The sequence below is a fragment of the Petaurus breviceps genome, unplaced genomic scaffold (assembly GCF_028583685.1).
Source record: "Petaurus breviceps papuanus isolate PSGF00001 unplaced genomic scaffold, PetGlider_PUasm1.0 90784, whole genome shotgun sequence".
NCBI classification, from domain to species: Eukaryota; Metazoa; Chordata; class Mammalia; order Diprotodontia; family Petauridae; genus Petaurus; species Petaurus breviceps.
This window is the reverse complement of record NW_027187345.1, coordinates 9,951,154-9,973,066: the sequence shown is the minus strand read 5'-3', so window position 1 is coordinate 9,973,066 and position 21,913 is coordinate 9,951,154. Positions and strand designations below refer to the sequence as shown.

The following is a 21,913-nucleotide window of genomic DNA, read 5'->3' as shown; positions in this document are numbered from 1 at the left end:
AAACTCCTAGGAAAAGCTGGTATATTTGTTGCCATATATAATATATTATGTATATGTATATGCGTGTGTATCTATATATGTGTGTACATATACATACGCATGTGCAATTTCCAATTTTTTCCAATTATCTTTATAGACAAACTCCTAGGAACAGTTAGTATATTTGTTGCTATATATATGTATATATATATATATATGTCTGTGTATATGTGTGTATAATATACATACATATACCCGTATGCTAGAGGAGATCTGAGTCTGTCAGCAGCTAGGAAGATGGGTAAAGTGGATAAAGAGAGACTGAAGATGAGAGGTGAAAGGATTGAATGATGGTACAATGGCTCTGAGAACCAGTCTGCATATAGCTTTTGAACAAATCTAACAAATGAATCTGGGCCATTTCCATATTAGGGTGAATGACAAATCTCTGCCAATGATATTGTCTCCTCCTTAACTAAAAGCTACAGTTAGAGTCATTTTGGTAGCTTTTTACTCCAATCTAAGAAAATGCCAGCTTGCCCACAGCTTTTATATCAAGATAACACAGAATGGCACCACCACCAGTATCCTGAATTCCATAGTTCTATTTTCAAGCTACACCCTGAACTACTTCCATTTATCTTTCAAACTCACCTCCTCACCTACACTCCTTTTCATCCTCACTGGCTTCCATTCTCTTATCTCCTTCATTTTAGCATTTCATTTTTCCATTCCCAGTCCTGACTCCCATGCTCTATTACTTCAATGATTAGCCTCCCACCTTCAATCCCTTTTTATCCCCAATCTTCTGCCATTCCTGAGTGATGCTCAACCAGCATGGTGGAAAGAGAAAGAATACTGGGTTTTTAGCGAGAGAACCTCCATTCAAATCCTGACTTTGCCATTTACTAGCTGTGTGACTTTGGGCAAGTTACATAATCTTTCTGGACCTCACTTTCCTCATCTGTAAAATAAGAACATTGGGCTAGATGACCCCTTAAAGTCCTTCCACTTCTATGTCTAGGACCCTATGAGCCTATGAACCCTGGATAATCCTGACCATCCAATTCCTCCTCCGCTTTTGGGCAGCGTTCACTGGTGAAATCATGTTGATTTCATCCACTATAAATTTATGGTGCATTACTTTAGCTGAGTCCTCATTGCTTCTTGGCAACTCCAGACATCTATAAAAAGGGAATCATAATACTTGCGTTACCGACCTCACAGGATTGTTACAAAGAAAACACTTTGTAAATTTTTAAGTGTTATGCTTATGTGAGCTATTATTATTTTGATCTTTTACTGAGTTTTACTGCCTTTGAGGGGAAAAAAGAGTTTAAATGAAAGTATTTCAAAAAATCTTTAAGGAGGCAACAAATAATTGCAGGAGAGAAAATGGAGGAAAGAAAATCAGGACTTTAAAATCTTAATAGTTGAACTGATATAGTGCTATATTGCACTTATCATAGTCCCCATTTAGGTGAACAAGCTAATCCCTTAGGTTGAGTAGTTTAGTTTGGGGGTGATTGCTCAATTTAAATAAATTAATCTCTGATTTCATATTAGTTCGAAAGGGCTGAGAGGCAGTTTCATTTCATTTGCTATCCTCGTCACCTTTCTGATGTTTCATTTCCTCTGCAAGATGATGGGCTTCAAGAAGGCAGAGGCCATGTGTCACTTAATCTTTGTTCATTTTTAATTTGTAAATTAAATCAATTTGTTTATAGTTTTCAATTTTCTAACCGTTAATTAAATGAACTGCGTTAATATTTATCTTGTTTAATTCACTGTGTAGCACAGCACTCTGCACACAGTTATATTTAACAAATATTTCTTGAGCCATATGTATCTAAAGTGAACCATATGAAATGGATTTCAGTGAAGACATACAAATGTATAAATAAGATGTTCCTTTCTTCAGGCAGTTTACAATATATATTCACTATGTTTTCTTTTGTACTTTTGAACCGATTCTGGTTGGGGGGCAGGGGAGAATGGGAACCTCCTTCCCAATACCTTTAATTTTTATCTATAGAACTTATATGTTCAGGCTTCTAAACATACACATTTATTTCTGTGAGTTCTCATTTTGTCTTCAGTATGTCCATGTTCATTGGTCACTCACCACCCTTGACCATGTGTGAACTAAGCTCCATATTGGAGCTAAGAACCCCAACAGGTCCTGGGTCTTTTACCCCTACCTCTCACTCAAAAATTTACCTGAAATTTCTAATATTATGAGTTTGATGGGATTCAAGAATGTCTAATTTCAGGTAATATGCTAAAAGGAAAATGTAATATATGGTCTTTAAAAGACAAATAAAAAAATTGGTAGGGACAGGAGTAGGAGAAGAGAGAAAAAGAAATACAGTAGAAATCTATAGGTATTAGAAATATATGTTTTTTTTAAAATGTGTAATCTTCTCTGGCCTCATAAGGTTAGTCAATTGTAATAGAGTGAATCAATGTTAAACATGTGTCTTATCTACCTGATAATATTTCCTTCACCAGTCCTGGCTCTAACCTGATAATATAAGAAGATATTTTAAAAGAAAATGTTTTGATTTGTGTTTCACATACCGATGAGTACATAGCAGGAAAAAAAAAATCAATGATTTGTCTTGAACCCTGATTATTACCTGTGCTGACTTCAAGCCAATGATTCTATTTTATCATGACTTGGTGACTATATATAAATAACAAAAATCAATAAGATAAATGATCCAGAATTTTTAACCTTGACTCATTTATTTTAAAATCCTTTAACTGATATATAAGTCTTATGATGAAGGTTAAGATGGAACCCAGTGGACGTGTAATCCATTTTTCAGCCTTCAGAGAGTGCATTTAGGAGGTTGGCAAATATTGGCTGAGTGCTTTTTTTAGGGACAAGATAATCTTTGAGGAACCTTCTAGGCCAATCAAGGAGTAGAAGACATTGTCCCTGAACCATAGGACCTTGCTAGGAAGGAAGGCAAGTCAAATAACAGTACAAGAAATAACTCATCAAGATACTAGGAGACATCATTGTCAGTATATGTCTAGTTGCCAAGTAGATTATAAAAGCAAGTGCTGTCGAAGTTAAGAAAATGGAGAGTTAGAGAGATGAAGCCAAGTCAGCAATCATTTATTAAATGTCGATAGATAAATATAAGGTCTTCTGTTAATTAAAAAGGGGATCAGGCATGGCTGAGAGGCAGCTAGTAAAGTGCCTTGCTAGTAATTCTTACACTACTATGAAGTATTTGAGCCAGTAATTATGGCTATCAGGCCATACTGCTTTCCAGTTTTGCAGAAAATTACATTGTCAGTCATCTCCATTGATATAAATATTTTCTCCTTCATTATGTTACTATAATGCAAGCTTTCTGTTTCCTATTTGATTCTTTTTTTTTTTTGCATTGGACTTCTTGTGACCAGGAAGATAAACAGGAATTTTCCATATTCCACTTTTTGGGAGGAGTTTGGGTTCTTTCTCATCTTTAGCCAATAGTCAGTCAACAAGCATTTATTAAGTGCCTACGTGCCAGATGCTCTGCTATAGCAGTTCCTCTTCTTAATGAACTCACAGTCTAATGGGGTAGAAAACATACAACTTTGTATAAACACTATATATATTTACATACATAGACAGATATTCATAATATATATATATACATACACACATGATGAATCAACAGAGAGAAACTTTTAACATTGAAGAGGATTGACCAAAGTTACTTGTAGAAAGTGGAATTTTAGCTGGGACATGAAGGAAGCCAGAGAGAGCGAGGCAGGAATGGAGAGGAAGAGAATTCCAGGTATGAGGGGCAACCAGTGATAATGCATAGTCAGGAGATGGAGTGTCTTATGTGAAGAACCCCAAAGAACCAATATCACTGATTCTCAGGGTACATGGGCATGCTTAAGGAGTAAGAAAATAGGTAGGAGGGGGCCAAGTTATGAAGGGTTTTGAATACTAAACAGAGGCTTTTATATTTATTTCTGGAGTTGGGAGGGAGTGTTGGAGATTATTGAGTAGGTCACACTTGTGCTTTAGGAAGACCTAGTTTACAGCTGAATGTAGAATGGACTGGAGTGGAGAGAGATGAGGCAGGGAGATCAAACAAAAGGCTGATGTAATAGTACAGGCATAAGGTGATGGTGGCCTGCACCAGGGTGGTGGCATTGCCAGAGAAGAGAAATAGGCATATGCAAGTTATGTCGCAAAGGTAGAATTGACAAGACTTGACAACTGATTGGATATGTGGTATGTGAAAGAGTAAAGAGTTGAAGATGACAGCTGAATTATGAGCCTAGGTGACTGGGAGGATGGTGATATCTTCACCAATAAGAGGGAAGTTCAGAAGAGGAGTTTTGGGGGAAAGAAAATGAGTTCAGATTTGGACATGTTGAATGTTAAGATATCTACAGGACATCAGTTTGAGATGTCCAATAAGCAGTTGAAGAAATGATACTGTAGGTTAGGAGAAAATTTAGTGCCAGATAAATAAATCTGAGAATCAGCTGTATAAACATTATTCTTGAACCCATGGCAGGTGATGAGATCACCAAGAAAAAGAGTACAGAGGGAGAAGAGAGAAAAGAAAAGGAGAGAAGAATAGAGGAGAGTAGAGGAAAAGGGAGGAGACAAGAGGAGGGGAGAGAAGGTTGGGGAACACCCATGGTGAGTGAGTATCATCTGGATGAAGATCTAGGCGACCACACTGAGGAGGAAAAGTCATACAGGTAGGAGGAAAACCAGGAGAGAACAGTGTCACAAAATCCCAGAGAGAAGAAAATATCAAAGAGAAGAGAGTGAATTACAATGATAAAAGTTGAAGAGAAGTAAAGATGGATAAGAACTGAGACACATCCATTAGATATGGCAATTAAGAGATCATTACTGACTTTGGAGAGCAATTTCAGTTGAATGAGATCAGGAGCCAAAATGCCCAGAGTTAAGAAGAGAATGAGAGGAAAGCTAGCAAAGGCAAGGATTTTAGGTTATCTTCTTTGGGGGGGGATTATTTTAAAAAGTATCAATCTCTTTATTCATTCAATATATATGTATTAATCACCTACTGTATGTCAGGCATCATGCTAAGCACTGGGAATACATAAAGAGGCAAAAGACATTCCCTGCCCTCAAGGAGCTTATAATCTAATGAAGGAGACAACATCCAAACAAACATATACAAAGCAAACTATATGCAGGATATATAGTAAATAATTAAAAGGTGCTGATGAAGGCTTCCTATTGAAGGTGGGATTTTAAAGGAATCCAGGGGGGTCAGTAGTCAGAACTGAGAAGGGAGAATATTCCAGGCATGGGGGACAGCCAGAGGAAATACCCCAAATCAAAAGATAGTATTTAGACTATCTTCTTAATAAATTTAGCCAAAAAAGGAAGGAAATTTATAAGACAATATCCATATAGAGATGGAAAAATTAATTGAGCTTTTTTTTTTTTTGCTTTTTGGAGGGCAGTTGGGGTTAAGCAACTTGCCCAAGGCCACACAGCTAGTTTTTATGTTAAGTGTCTGAGGCCAGATTTGAACTCACGTCCTCCTGACTCCAGGGCCAGTACTCTATTCACTGCACCACCTAACCACCCCTTAAGTGAGCTTTTTGGAGGATAGAGAAAGCATGAGTGTGTTTTTGTAGGAAGTAAGGAAACAACCAGTAGTCAAAGAGAAATGGAAGATGAGTGAAAGTGGGTATGATAGAGGAGGTAGTTTGCTAGAGAAGGTGGAATAAAATGAAATTATTCATGCATATAGAGGGGTTTGCCTAGGTAAAGAGAAACATTACATCTATAAGAGAAAAAGGGTGAAGGAGGAAGTCTTCTGCGTGATGTGAAATGAGGAGCAGGGGAGAAAGGGGAGGATTTCATGAATGGCATCTTTTTTCAGTGAAAAATGAGACAAGATTCTCAGCTGAGAGAGTAAGAAGAGGGGGAGCCCCTGGAGGTTTGAGGAAGGATGAAAAGGGTTTAGAGAAGGGTGCTTGGTAAGTGGGATAGTAAATCACTTAGGGAGGTCTAAAAGGATTACTTTGTCACAGTGCAAACCTAGTTGAGATTATATAACATAAACTTGAGTAGGTAGACCCAGTCAGCACAGTTTCATGATTTTCTCTAGTTCAATTCAGCTGTACATGAATAGGAGCAAAGGAAGCAGATGCTGGGAATTATCTTGAACTAAAGTTTGCCAGGGCAAGAGTCAGGAAGGTTGGAGATTAAGAGTAGAGAATATTGGAAAATTTGTCTGGTTCACCAAGGGTTCAAGATGGTAAGGAAAGGCATATAGAAAACAAAGGAAAGGAGGTAAACAAGAAATTATTAAATGCCAGGTAATTTGCTAAGCATTTAACATATTATCTCATTTGATCTTCACAATAACTCTGGGAGATTGACATGCCATTATTATTCCTATTTTACAGTTGAAGAAACTGAGATTAAATTACTTGCCCAGAGTTACATAGCTAGTATTTGAGTCTCATTTTTAACCAAAATCTTCATGACTCCAAACATTGGACTTGGCTAGATCAAGGGGATGAACATCTCTCTCTGTAGCTGAGACAGGGTGAAGAAGTAGGTCATGGGAAATGGATAGGTTGAAGAGGTTAGGATTGGTTGGGGGAATATCAGTGTCTGTGAAGTCCCATAATATGAGTTGGGGAGAAGATAAACCCTTTGAGTAAGGCACTGAACTTCTGGAATAAGGAAGGAGATACTTCTGGAGGCCACTGCCTCCTGCACCTTGATTGGGTGATAAATATGTATTGAATGAATTTCAAAGAAGTAAAGGTTACTGAGGTTGTAGAGTTATGAAAGTAGCAACAGGGAGCAAGAAATATTCTGACTCACCCACTGTAACCAGTGATTCAGAATGTATGAATGAAAAGTGCAACCACTGCTAGAAAGGGTAACAGGGAAAACTGTGTCATCAGGAGGGAGCCAGATCTCAGTGAGAGGAAGATGGAAGGAGTGAGAAGAGAAAAGGTTTAGGATAAAAGTTAGTTACCTAATGGGGAGGGATTCCAGAGAGCACAGTGGAAGGGATGGGGACGGGGGAAGGGGAATAACAGAGAGGGAGTAGGAGATGGGGAAACTGGATTTGTACAATGACAACAGAAATTTCGAAATCATTGGGAGGGGAGGGTATGGCAGTGTGGAATTATGCTAATTATAGAGGAACGAGTTCACATAGGTTATCACAGACCTCAGGGATCCAGACAGCTGAAATGCTTTATGAAGAAAGTTAATTCTTATCAGTATCTTGAAAGATGGCTACAATTTGATTAGTCTAAGAGAAGTGGAAAAGGTGTTCAAGGTTGGATATGATAACAGCAAGACAACAGTACAATAGATTGCCAATGGGTCTAGAATAAATCAGATGCTTTGTGTGAAATGTCTGACTGAACTATGTACTCTTGCTAATTCCAAAGACTCAAAGATAAATAGCATTTTAATTAAAATTTAAAATGCAATGAGCAAGTTGACATTTTTGTTTTGTTTACCATGGCATCAAACATTTGTTCAACACTCCTGAGGACAGGGCTTGATACTAGATACAGTACAGCATAAAAAGGAAGGAAAATTTTAGAGTGGTTTCTACAGTGTCCATCCCCAACCTCACCTTCCAAACACTTGCTTATTATTGTTTTAGGTCCATAAAACTCCCTGCCATGAATCATCTAATGCAAAACACTCATTTGATTTTTTTTTCTCTTTTGGAGGGGGGAAGGCAGGGCAATTGGGGTTAAGTGACTTGTCCAAGTTCACACAGCTAGTAAGTATGTCAAGTTTCTGAGCCTGGATTTGAACTCAGGTCCTCCTGACTCCAGGGCCAGTACTCTATTCACTGTGCCACCTAGCTACCCCAAAAGCACCCATTTGAAAGCAGCCAGGATGGTTACAGTCCTCTAAATCATGCCATATAAGGAACTGGTTATGCACAATCTGGAAAAGAGAAGACTCTGGAGGAACACACCAGTGCGTCTACCAGGGATTAAGGACTGTCACAGAAAAAAAAGAATTCAACTTGTGTTTGGTGTCAGAGAGTAGAATTATGTTGCTGATATAAAAATACAATGTTTTTGACTTAAGTCATTTCGGCCTCAGTTTCCTAATCAGTAAAATGAAAGGATTAACGAGGTAGCCTCTGAGGTAATTAATTGCTGGTTCCACATCTATGATTCTATCATCTTAAAAGAAAAACATGCTTTGAATAAAACATAAAAAGGACTTATTGTTCTAATGAAATTGAATTGTACCTGTGAGACTTTATAGTTAGCTCAACTGATTGGTTTACTATGCTAATGAAGTTCCAGATTTCAATTCTTATGAGCCAGTTAATTTTATTAATAATAATGATATTTATAATAACTCAAATTCATATATGCTTTAAGATCTACAGAGCACTTAACTCACAACAGCCCAGACAGGCATTTTTTTTATATGTGCATGACTATAGGCACTAGTTAGTAATTCATATCCTTCATCACAAATAAGTGAGCAAGAGGGTGTGAATAAATCAATATAAACTACTGTCAGAAAAACACCTTAAATGCCCCCTGTTTACTGGTAGGAAGTAGGGTAACATATGATCTTAGGAGCTAATAGCAATGGGTAAAAAAGCAAGTTTAGGCTTGAAACCTGTGTCTTTTTTGACCTAGGAAGGAACTCAGTGACAATGTACTCCAATGCCTTCCTTTTATAGATGGATAATTGTAAATCCAAAAAAAGTTAATGACTTGTTCATGGTCATATAGTCAGGGAATGGCAGAGCCAGGCCCTCCCATTCTATACATAGGACTTTTGCAAAATAGAATGGGGAGCTCTGGGAGGAAGTGGGTTCTGCTTCACTGGAGGTCTTCAAGCAAAGTATAGATGTCTAAGAGGACGTGTTTGTTCATTCATGTGCTGAACTAGAAGGTTGTGAGGTTTCTTCCAGCTCCAAGGTTCTTTGATTGGGAGTATGAATAGGAGGAAAGATAGAAAAAGTAACAAGGCAGTAGAGAGGGGAAACTTTTCTTTCTTCTGATCATCACTGGGAAAGTGATTCTTGATGACACAAAGTTCATCACGTTCTGCAGAGAAAGGCTCAGCATTGAGGCTTTACTCAATTCACTGCGCCACCTAGTGGCTCATTCTTCCTAACTACAGGTGGGCCTTTTTGCTTTGACTGAAATAAATGTAAAAGTGTTGCTCTTCTGGGCGATGAGTTCTGTCTATATTGGATGGAAATGGAACCCTCATAGCTACATAACATTATGCATTTGTAAAACACTTCATCATATGCCTCATCTCCATCTTATTTTCATAATGTCGATTCTCCACCCAATTTCCTAGATGAGGGCTAGTCAGACCCATAACTAACAAGTGGTGGAACCCAAGTTTAAGTCTTTTGAGCTGCCTCTACCCTTCCTCTTAACCTCCTGTGGTTGAAGGGTCAACTCTGAGATCTCTTAGAAATTGCCCTTTACTCGGCTTGGATGTCCTTCAAAAATGTACCCTTCCTTTTCTCTAAGCTGTTTTGCAGAATTACAGGGTACCGAGCTGCCTATATGTGGGACAAGAATTCAGACCAGAGTGGGACAGTTGTCATTATTGCTGGGAGTAATCCCAAAATATCCCTCCCTGGGGAATGCAGGGGGCACAGGATATCCCAAAGGGCTGTTGAACAAATGTAGCTACTGAATCATGAGACTGAAGGTTAAAAAAAAAAAACATCATGGGAATTCACATTGTCGTTTTTTTTCCTTTTCATTGTAAAACCTACTTGCTTTCATCCCTTTCTCTTTTCTCATTTTCTTTTCTTTTTTAAGGCAATTGGGATTAAGTAACTTGCTCAAGGTTACACCTCCAGTTATTTCTGGGTATGGTGCTAAGTATCAGAGCCCAGATTCGATCCAAGGTCATCCCGACTCTGGGGCCGGTGCTCTTACTCCCTGAGCCACCTGGATGCTCTGTTTTCTCATTTTCTAGATGAATTTCAGATGTTATGTTCTTTGACATCTTCCTTCAGCTAAATTGCATCATCCTGTGTCTTCCAACCAGAAGTCTCTTAAAATTTTCTTGGAAATTCCCTGTTCTCCTGATGAGGTTTTTCACTAAGAATTTTTTTCTTTTTCCACTTAACTATTTCCCCCTCTGTTTTAACTACATTACAGCTTTTTAAAACACTGTATTATGAACTACACGAGAGACAGTGTATATAATGGATAGAGAGATGTCCTCAGAGCCAGAAAGATTGATGTTCAAATCCCACCTTTGTAATCTACTAGCTGTGTGACCCTCAGCAGATCATTTAAACTTCCAGAGCTATAGAAAACTCCAGATGCAGAAAAGATGCCAATCTACACTGATTGAGGGAATTTCCTCTTTAGGAAGTTACGTTTATCAAAAAAATAATAAAAAAAAAAAACCATAAGCCTAGTTCCTACCTATCCTTGCCCCTAGATTTCAGCTTCCTTTTTTTCTGTGTTGTCTTCCCAAAATTGATTGTAAGCTCCTTGGAGGCAGGGAGTGTTTTTCTTTCTTCATATTTTCATCACCAGTGCTTAGTAACAATGCCTGGCACATAGTAGGTGCTTAATAAATGTTTATTAACTGTCTCTAATAAGAGTTAAACATTATAGGTGATATACAACTATAGATTTTAACTCTATCATATTTATTAATCGTAATTTCTATTTTCTTTCTATTGTGACCTCCCATTCTTTCAGTGTCTTACTTACTATGAAAAGTTTAAAACTAAGTTCTTCAAATGATGGTTTTTGACAACTTTGTAACTTACTAAGTAACAACTAAAAACAAAAGTAATAGTTCATGGAAATGGTAAAACAAGCAAGCTCCCCCCCACCAAAAAAAAAATAACAAACCACATATACTTTATTGAAAACCATAAAAGCAAGACAATGACTCCTTTATGAAATCAGGGACAGTAGATATCTTTAGTTGTGCCAACAAAATTACAAAAAGAATTAAGGCTGTTATTTAGAAGATCTGAGTTCCAAGTGACCATCATGGACTTGATTATCAATATATTTCAGGGAAAAGAAATTTTGGGGTTGTTTTGGAAGTCTTAAATTATATGGTTAAGGGGCAGGTAAGTGGCACAGTGAATAGAGCACCGGCCCTGGAGTCAGGAGGACCTGAGTTCAAATCTGGTCTCAGACACTTAACACAAAACTAGCCATGTGACCTCGGGCAAGTCACTTAACCCCAATTGCCCTACCTTACCCCCTCCAAAAATCAAAAATAAAAATCTAAAAAAAATTATATGGTTAAGTACTTAATTTCTCTACTTTAATTTGCAAGTAATACCCTTTATTTCTCTACTTTCACCTGAGCTAAAGATATGTGCCAACCTCAATTTATATTTATGGTAATGACTTATAAATATCCTTTTCTAACTTTCCTAAATACTTTACACATACTATCTCATTTGATCCTTACCACAATGCTGTAAGGTGAGTAGTGCAAGTATTATTCTCCTCATTCTATAGGAAAAGGAATTGAACCCCTCAAAGGTCACAAGACTAATAAGTGGTGGAGCTGGAATTTGAATTTTGGTCTTTTAATTACAAGTGCAGTATTCTGAACTATAGGGAAGAGGCATAATAGATAGGAGGGATAGACTTGAAACTCAGGAAGACTTGAGTTCAAATCCTTTGTAAAGGCTAAGATATTTGAAAACATTTCATTCTCTGTCTGATTGTCATTTTCCCAGCACAGTTCACATTTTATACTAGAATAACAAAAACTGTTTTAATGAAATGACTATACTATAAGCCTGAGGACAGAGGACTATGTTTAATCAATGAAGGCACAGGAGTTGGGACTAGTGGCGGTTTCTGTGGGAAATGCAGCCATGGCTGGAGGTTGCCTTCTGTTTTCAGTAGGAACAAGTCCCACTAAAAGTGCATGGAAGCAGGGAGGAAGAGAATTAAGAGAAGCAGTTTAGGTGAGTGGAATCTGGAGCTCAGAAAGATTGTCTGAAGAGGGGATTGCCTGGCACAGGGAGCTGAAGGGAAATGATATTCAGAATATGATGCACTAAACCCTGTGTATGGCCATTTTCAATTCAATCAGTACCATAAAGATATTATTATTTAATGGTGCAATACTAAAACGCATTTGATATGTCAAAGTCAAAATACATGATGCCTAAAATTCTTTCATTCTTCTGAAATGCTATGATAAAAATGGGTATTAGAAATAGATCTCTCCTTTGTACTCAATTTAGAGGTTCAGCTGGTGAGAGCTGTACATTGCCAACTCAAATCCATTTCTCTTTGGATGAAGACAGCTTTATGAACATTATGACACTATTCTACAAATCCAACCACTACTGTTCTTCCAACAAGCTTTGTACTGTGACATTTGTTTGGAGAAGATAGTAAATGATGTTGAAAACTATCAAAGAAACCATTTTTCTTCTGGGCTGTTTTTTTTTTTTTTCACTTTACTCTATCACATGCCTGTAGCAACTTTATTCTGACTCTTCTGATCTGTCACCTGCATCTGAAATTCAAATATGATTGCTTTTATTTGCTTTCTAAAATTTGACTAATATAGAAATAATAAACATTTTGGATAAGAATAATTTAGAATCTATTAGAGGTCCACACATATATCCCTCTGCAAAAAAGAGCTGTTTTTCTATGTTGAAATTCTTAAAGATAAATTATATATGACACACTTCAAAGAGGCAGCCTGGCATAATGAATGGAGTAAGGGAGACCTAGATTCAAATCCAGCTGCTGATATATGCTGTCTGTGTCAAAGAGTAGTCATCAAAATATAAAATAAATTTCAAATTCCTATGAAATAATGCAATAAATATAAGCATTAGAAAAAGATTTCTAGGGGAGGCTAGGTGGCGCAGTGAGTAAAACACCGGTCCTGGAGTCAGGAGGACCCGAGTTCGGTTCCGGTCTCAGACACTTAACACCCCCACAAAAAAACTAGCCATGTAACCTTGGGCAAGTTACTTAACCCCAACTGCCCTCCCAAAAGCAAAAAAAAAAAAATGGATTTCAATTTTCAACATCTGGAAACAAGTAAGTTACATAACAGTTACCAATATTCACCTGGAGTTGCCTACCCCAATGTAATTAAACATCAGGATATAAAACCCCAAATAATTATCATTTTTTTTTCAGGACTCTGTCAATACACAAAAACAAAAGGTAAAACCAAAGCTTTGAGAGTTTAAAAAATAGTTGAAAGATGGAGGGAATATGAAGAATAAGGTAGACAATCATTTGGGTTTCTTTCTGTGATTCAATCCCTTTTGCCTAGACAAGAAAATTAACCTGCCTTCAGCCTATTGTGAGCTAAGAGAGGCATGTAGTAAATGTTTTATGATGAAAGTTCAGTGTAATTTACATTTGAGACAAGGGGTTAAAAGGAACTACTTAACATGATTTTAGCCAATAGGGTTAAGAGGGCTGAGTATATATGCCTTGAATCTTTCTTTTTGCTACATGTTCTTGTCCCTTCCTAATGGCCTAGTGGTGCTACGAGGTCTTGGCTGGTCCCCTGTTACAAATATTTACTCAACCATTATCAACCCAAACAAATATATAAGGGCACAGTCAGTACACTGACATGTGAGTTAGAGGGTCTGCAACAAATCACTATTGCTTAAAATTGTTAAATGGAATGATTAAGGAAAACATAGCTTCTTCACATTTTGATCATTTCTTTATAAATTTGTGGTGCCCCACTTTGTAAAGTGTTATTAAACACTGAATACATTAATGTAGTTGTGTTGTTCTTTAAATGGCATAGTAACAAATTTTTTTCTTTTTAAAAAATACATAGTTTGTATGCTTTTGATGAGGTCAGTTAGAAAATACAAGGAAAGTAGAAGTCAGAAAGGCAGAGAATAAAAAGAATGCCTGGAATTTTTTACAGATTTCACTTAACACTTTCTGGACCCTGACATGTTCCAGAAGACTGTAAAAGTTAGAGATTTACACTCTCATGAAATACCTTTCCACTTTTTTATTTGCTGTTATGATGAATAAAGTTTAAATAACTCAACGGCCACCCACTAAGACCAGTGTGATTTATAATTTAGAGCAGAGCAGATAAGACATGGCCTGGTTAACCTCAAGAGGTTTGGGAGTTTGTATGCACTTCGTAAAATATTTTCTCTATAAATGGTCAGAGCCCAAATAGAAAATTACAAAGAATCACATGGTTTTATTTGCATGTTTTAAAAATCCGGAGATAACTGCCTTCGAATGTTTTTGCTAATCTCAATAACTTATCTTTATAGAAGAATAAAATCATGATTAACATCTTGTCTGGATTTAGGTTTAACTGGGAGAACAAGGTTCTGTCTTCATTTACATTTCAGTACAACATGTTTATTAGCTCATTCCAATCAATTAATCTGTCACATTGTTTGCATGGTAGCAGTTGACTGAATTAGACACAGGATCATAAACTCTTAGACTGATATGCTAAATACTGTAGCAAGCCTATTTCAAATTTGCTAATGTTTCTCAAAATGTAAAGCCACTGGCTTGGTCCAGGAGGTAAGAGTGTGCATAAAGGATGCCAAGCATATAACACCCTTTGGCTTGGTTAATTTCATCCTATTTAAAACCTCTTTTTTCTTTTTTTTTTTTTTCAGATGGAATTGATTAAAAATATAAGTACTGCAGAACAGCCCTATTTATTCACTCGTCATGTTCATTTTCTCAACTTCTCTAGGTAAGATATTTCCCAATTTGGTAGTTCTCATTTCTTTTTTGGCATGGCCAAGTCTAGAGCTTATGAACAATCCTTTTTAAATCAGTCTTCACTCTCAAAGTGTTTTTCCTTCTCTTTAAAAGCTAATTCTCAGTAATAATTCAGTGTGATACTAGAACAAATAATGATGAGATCTGGGGTCAACAAGGCATACTCAGAAGACTGAATATTTTGAAAATGAATTTGTATTTTGTAATTTTCTACAGTTTGGTGGGAAAGTGCCCTGGATCTGGAATCCAAGGATTTGGGATCAACTCCTATCTCTGCCACTCAAATACCTCCATGACCTTGGGTATAACCTTTTTTTGTCCACAGTTTCCTCATCTGTTAAATGATGAGGTTAGACTACTTGTCTCTAAGGTCTTTTCCATCTCTAAATGTGTGATCTTAAGAATCTGGGCTGCCATGTGGTACAGTGGATAGAGTACTGGACCTGGAGTCAGGAAGACTCATCTTCCTGAGTTCAAATCCAGCCTCAGACACTCACCAGCTATGTGACCCTGGACAAGTCACTTAGCCATGTTTGCCTAGAGAAGGAAATGGCAAATCACTCCATTATCTTTGCCAAGAAAACTCCAAATGGGATCACAAAGAGCCAGACACCACTGAAATGACTGAACAACAAAGATCCTAGGACACCAGGACCAGGACCCTGGGAACAACTTGGTGATTGGAGCAATACTAGCTCTAAAATTGGATAGCAAATGTTCCATCGGCTGACAAAGAGACTTCAGGTGATTAGTCTCAGTAACCATGGCAGCAGAATCACCTTCCTTTCCCTGCCCTAGTGACAGTATAGTAGGAGAAGAGAAGAGAAGAACCTGCAGTGATTTTATTTAACAAATCTGAGCAGCAGTCTGCTTCTTAAAATACCCCTACCAGAAATACGTTCAATTGTCTTCTAAAATAGCAATGTTGTTCAATATTCTTTTTCTTCATTAGCAGAAACATGAAGATTTCCAATTGGTAGTTTCTGCTTCAGGTAAAACATAAGGATAGAATTCATATTACAAATAGGAATTTTTTGGATTTTTTTTTTCTTGTTTTGTTTTGAGTCTGAAAGAACTACCTTATGTTTTAGACGGCAATTGTTCTCAGCCATTGTCACTTGTTTTTCTTTTCAGAAACTTCACCTTTTGATACTCATTTATAATTTGTATATCTTTAAATAAGGTTGGATATGATGGACATCCAGCTATAAATAAATATTCAAACTTGGAGCTCTCTGAGCCTCAGTTTCCTTTTTCATGAATGGGTTGGAGGAAATGATCCCTATTCTTCCTCTGATCACTTTCTGTTTCAGATACTCTGAATCTATGTTTGTGATGTAGGGACACAGTCTAACAAGTAGGACCAAAAGGGCCAGGAGGTAACCCTGCTGATTAACATTTGGCAGACCCTTGTTACATTAACTTGTCCGGGTTTGGATCATCAAATTTTTAAAAGGATGCACAGAGATAGGAAGGAGTGCAGAATAAACCATAGACATCTAGAGAACGAAAAGCAGATATTTGAAGGAAGAATTAAAGGAAAGGTGAAATGTAGCCTAAACAGAAGGGTCAAGATTACTTAATAAAGTTATCCCTACTTTATAAAAAATCCAACAAATGGAAATCATTTAAAAAATATATAAGTAGGAAGTGATTTCATTATGAAATACTGGTTTTTAACAAACGTTGCTGTCACTGAATTTCTCTTAAGTCCCAGGTATCCCTTAGTTTCTATGTGGATTTTTATAGTTCCTTAAATTTCTGCCCAGTGAATAAAGAACTTCCAGGCATTGAATTGTCAGAAAATAGAATGGGTTATCTCATTGTACTGAGTTCCTTGTCGCAAAGATATTCAAACAGAAGCTAGGACATAGTGTAGTGGTGAGAGAGTTAGACCTGAAATCAGGAAGACCTGGGGTCAAGCCCTGCCTCACATACTTAAAAGCTGAGTGACCCTGGGCAAATCACTTAACCTCTTTTTGCCTTAATCCATTGGAAAAGGAAATGGCAAACCACTTCCCCTTCCCCTACCCCCTCCTCCCCCGCCCCCGCCCCCGCCCGGTATCTTTGCCAAGAAAATCCTGTGTACTATGGTATACTATGGTCCACAAGATCACAAAGAGTCAGACATGTCTAAATGACTGAACAACAACAACAAAACTTTAGCAAGACACTTAGCCTCAGTCTCAGTTTCCTTATCTGTAAAATGAGAATAACTAACAAGGGCACCTACCTGAGAAAGTTTTTGTGAAGATTAAATGAGATAACATTGCTTTACAAAACTAGGAGTGTTGCATAAAATGCCAGTTAGTTATAGTAGTAGTAGTAGTAGTAGTAGTAGTAGTAGTAGTAGTAGTAGTAGTAGTAGTAGTAGTAGTAGCAGCAACAGCAGCAACAGCAGCAGCAGCAGCAGCAGTAGCAGTAGCAGCAGTAGTAGCAGTAGTAGTAGTAGTAGTAGTAGTAGTAAATCACTAGCTGGGGATATTGGAAGGGAATTAATGCTTTATAGAGGAAGTGGTTCTAATTCATGTCCAACTCTATGATTCTGATTCTATAACTCAGACATAATAGAATAATACTCTACATTTGTACAGTGCTTTAAATTTTTTAAAAAGCACTCAAAACTTTCACATGCATCATATTATACTGCTGAGAATTTAAGCAATCGATCAACAAACATTAATAAGTATTTACATATGCCAGACACTGTGCTAAGTGCTAGGAATAGAAAAAGGATAATAACATTCCCTGCCCCCAAAGAACTTCCATTCTAATGGAGAATACAAGACCACTAGTCTATACAGAACTGCCTTTTTTTTTCCATTTTCCTGGAGCAGAGAGGCTGTCAAGCATTTGAGATTCAAAGGAATTTGCTATCTTGATGCTACCCAGATACAAATTAATAAATATAAACAAAGCAGAAAATTCATCTACAATGGTATAAGAACTATCAATAATTTGAAAACAAGATTGATCAAAGATAGTCTTCTTTTGAGTGATGTTGACCTTCAGGAGGCAAAATGGGGTTTGACATCATGGGACCCCTTGGTCCTATCATGACCTGGGGTTCTTGCCACTTCTCTTTTTGCTATGACTAAGAAACAAACAAACAAAAAAGGCCTTCCTTCTCAGAGATGAACAGAGATTCCCTAGAAATGGTTCTCTGTAGCTCATGACGCTGTCTACTTGGAGAGGTCTCCAGAAGGCTTGAACCCCAGACTCTCTCCTTTATAGTTATACTCTCTCTCTCTAAGTACAATTCTGCATTGTAGTTGACTATAAACATATTGACTTTAGCTTCTAATTGGCTCTATACTTGGCTAGAGTATACACACTTACACAGACACACATACATTTCTGATAATCATTGATGTTTCACAAATGTGGCATCAGAGCCCTACTGTCCTTCAAAATCCTATTTTTTTCCGTCAGTAAGCCCAAGGCCTTCTACCACTGGTGACCCCTACTTTCCTATTCATACAAAATTTAGCTACCCAGAGTAACCTTGTTGGAAAGGGTGTAGGCCTTTTTCCTTTCTTCCTTGTTCTGTTCCCTGGAAACAACTCACAATCTTTCTTTAGATTTTTTTGTAAAGGTCTTATTACTAAGCACTATAAGGAAATGTACAAGGGATTAAAATAACCAAGAAAGGTAAAATTTCCAAGTTAAAAGATTTCTCATCAGTTAATCCTGATCCTACATGCAAAATGTGCCAAAAACCAAGCCTTCATCTTCAATGCCCCCTCTCTTGTCTGACTGGCATCTCTTCTTCCCAGTTTCTTCTCTGAATCAGTCCAACTCACTCTTGTCAAAACTGAATTTCTAGCTAATAAATTCAGTTTGGCCAGGTTATTATGTAACTCAGTCCTTCCAGAGCTTGTTTCTTTGACCCTGAAAAAAAGCAAGGGAGAACTGACCTTCTAGCGAGAAGAAAATTTACTACGGCACGACCAATCCTCCTGGACTTCTTGTTTGTAAGAAACTAGAGTGCTTCCCTTCATCTTCGACTCTGTGGCCATGAACTTGGAGAAGTATTGTCTTTGTCTCCTGAGTCCCTGAATAAGGGGGGTCCTTTCCAGTCTGACCACCTAAGATCTTTCTCCCTGGGTTTAAGATATCCTTCTGTATTTGGAAAGTAGCCAATTATATCCTCATCCTCCCACTCCTCCAAGTACTACCACCTCAAGTTCTCTTTTTCCCCTTGTATAGACCTGTCCTCTCTGTCTTTGTCTATCTGAAGCAAACTCCCTGGGTTTAAGATATCCTTCTGTATTTGGAAAGTAGCCAATTATATCCTCATCCTCCCACTCCTCCAAGTACTACCACCTCAAGTTCTCTTTTTCCCCTTGTATAGACCTGTCCTCTCTGTCTTTGTCTATCTGAAGCAAACTCCCTAGCTAGTTAGATTCTAAGAGGCTCTCTCCCTTGTGGTGAATCTCTATCTTCCGCCTCCTGACACAAATTGGTATGTGGGGCCTCCTCCTCTCTGCAGGCTATATGGCCAGATCCCTGGAAGCTAGGCTTCTATAACCTCCTCCTCCAAGTCTAGCACAAAATCTATTTGCAAAGTCTATTTTTGCCTGATTCTGACTTTTTGTACCATGGGGGTCTGTCCCTGGCTTCCGGCTCATTAACAGATCTTAAATGGCAGACACAACTAGGGCCATTAAAGACTAGATGCCTGTACTTGGCCTAGGTTCTTCTAAGTCATGTCTAATGCTCTACTTTTGGCTGGTGGTTTATTAGAATCCATGTTCATAATTAGGAAATTTGCTCACATATAACTCTCTACCAACAGGATCTGGTACTGTAGCCAATGAACACAAGAATTTCTTTGGCCTTTCCTCCCAGACATCAACTGTTATGAGATTTCTGTCTCTTTCCCCTATGGAGACAATTGCCCCCTAATTAGTCTTTTTTTGCCTCAAATCCCTCTATATTCCAATTCATCATCCACACAGCAGCCAAAGTGATTTCCCTTAAGCATAGGTCTGACTATGTCATTCCTAATAAATAAAATAATATAAATAAATATAATATATAATAAATAAATAATAATATATAATATATAAATTTATTATATAATATAATAAATATAAAAATAAAATAAATAAAAATGAAAAATAATAAAATCCAGTCCCTCCCTATTGCCTTATATAAAATATAAACTCCTTTGTTTGGCTAAGCCCTTCACAGCTAGGCCCTAACCAACTTCTCCAGAACTATTCAACATTACTCATCTTTCTGCACTCTACAGTGTTGCCAAATTGACTTTCTTGCTGGTCTTCACACTCCTAATGCTATACCTTCACCAACTGTCTTCCCATGCCTAGAACTTCCTCCTCTTCACCTCATAGGATTCTTCAAGACTCTTTAGAAACACTGCAGTTAACATGAACATTTTACTAAACCTCAAACTGCTAGTGCCCTACCACTCTCAACTTGCTGTTAAGTCATGTCCTACTCTTCATGACCCCATTTGGAGTTTTCTTGACAAAGATACTAGAGTAGTTTGCCATGTTTTTCTACAGCTTATTTTGTGGATGAGGAAACTGAGGCAAACAGAGTTAAGTGACTTGCCCAGGGTCACAGAGCTAGTAAGTGTATGAGGCTGGTTTTGAACTTAAGAAGAGGAGTTTTTTTGACTCCAAGCCCAGCACTCTCCTTTATGCTACCTAGCTGCCCATACTTCCCTCAATTACATTTTATCTGTTTTGTTTTTGTTCTATATGATATAGGTAACTTAGTAAGTCAACAAGCATTTATTAATCACTTGGGAATGTAGCAGGCAATGTGCTAAGCATTGGAGGAACACAGAAAGGACAAAACCCAGTCCCTGCTGAACAGAAGGTACAATATAATGGAGGAAATAGACTATAAATAACCAGATACACAGAAGACACAGAATAGATGGATGATGGCTATCTGAAAGGGGAAGGTAGTGGCAATAAGAAGGTGGGAGCAGTGGGGAAAGGTCTCCTACAGAAGGTGGAATTTCAGATGAGTCTTTAAAGAAGCAGAGCACTCCAGGCATGGGAGACAGCTAGTTATTGAGATGTGAGATGGAGAGTCACGTTCAAGAAACTGCAAATAGACCAATGTAGCTGGACTGTAGAGCATGTGGAGAGTGGGGGGCAGTGAGGAGCAGCAAGGTGGTGCAATGGATAGTATGCCAGGTCTGTAGTCAGGAGGACCTGAGTTCAAATCTGGCCTCAGACATTTAGCTGCTATGTTACCCTGGGCAAGTCACTTAACCCTGTTTGCCTCAGTTTCTTCATCTGTAAAATGAATTGGAGAAAGAAATGGCAAACTACTTCCATACCTTTGCCAAGAAAATCCTAAATAGGGTTGTGAAGGGTCAGACACAACTGAACAATGAGAACAATGACTAAACAAGAAAGTATGTGGAAGGGGGTATTAGGTAAAAAGACTAGAAAAGTAGGAAGGAGACAGGTTATAAAGAGCTCTGAGTTCCACAGGATATTATATTTGATCCTAAAAGTGATAGCAATCCACCAGAGCTCAGTGAGCAGTGGAGTGACATATTTAAACTGTACTTTGGAAAAATTACTTTGGCAGCTATGTGGATCAGAAGGTGGATTGGAATGGCAAGAGAATGAGAAGGGGAGAGCAGTTAAAAGGCTTTTTTCCAGACAATAGATAATGAAGGCCTAAACTAGGATGATGGCTGAATGGGGGAAGAAAAGTTATGTACATATATATGTGTATATAAATATGTATATATATACACATATACATATTGAAATAGATTTGCATACATACACATACATATATATGTGTGTGTGTGTGTATGTATATGTATATGTATATAATCCCTCCCAGGACCTTCATTTACAGTGGGTGTCTAGGCCAACCATCTTTTCATTCCCCACACAGGGCACCAACCCCACCCTTTTCAGCTTCATTTTATGTGTTACAGGTACATGTGAAGCTCCTAGTAGATTATAAACTCCCCCAAGAACAGAGACTTTCATTTTTGTCTTTTCTCATTGCCTAGCACAGTACCTGTGACCTAGTGAGTGCCTGTATCAGCAATGCCATATTCACAATGCCTATAGAGATTACAAATATGCTGATATAATTATCCATCACAAAATATGTCAGGTTTGCCATTTGGAGAAATAAACTAGAAAATTTATTAAGATACCAAAAGACTGAGTCCCAA

General features: G+C 37.7%; 1 protein-coding gene across 1 annotated transcript in view; it reads left to right on the top strand.

Annotated features, from left to right (window-relative positions):
• The window catches only part of UST (uronyl 2-sulfotransferase), a 400,212-nt gene that overhangs the window by 236,677 nt on the left and 141,622 nt on the right, over positions 1-21,913 (top strand). Inside the window, exon 4 of the mRNA XM_069069738.1 lies at positions 14,619-14,698. Within this exon, the coding sequence (XP_068925839.1) occupies positions 14,619-14,698 (80 nt within the window). The remainder of the gene's footprint in view (positions 1-14,618; positions 14,699-21,913) is intronic.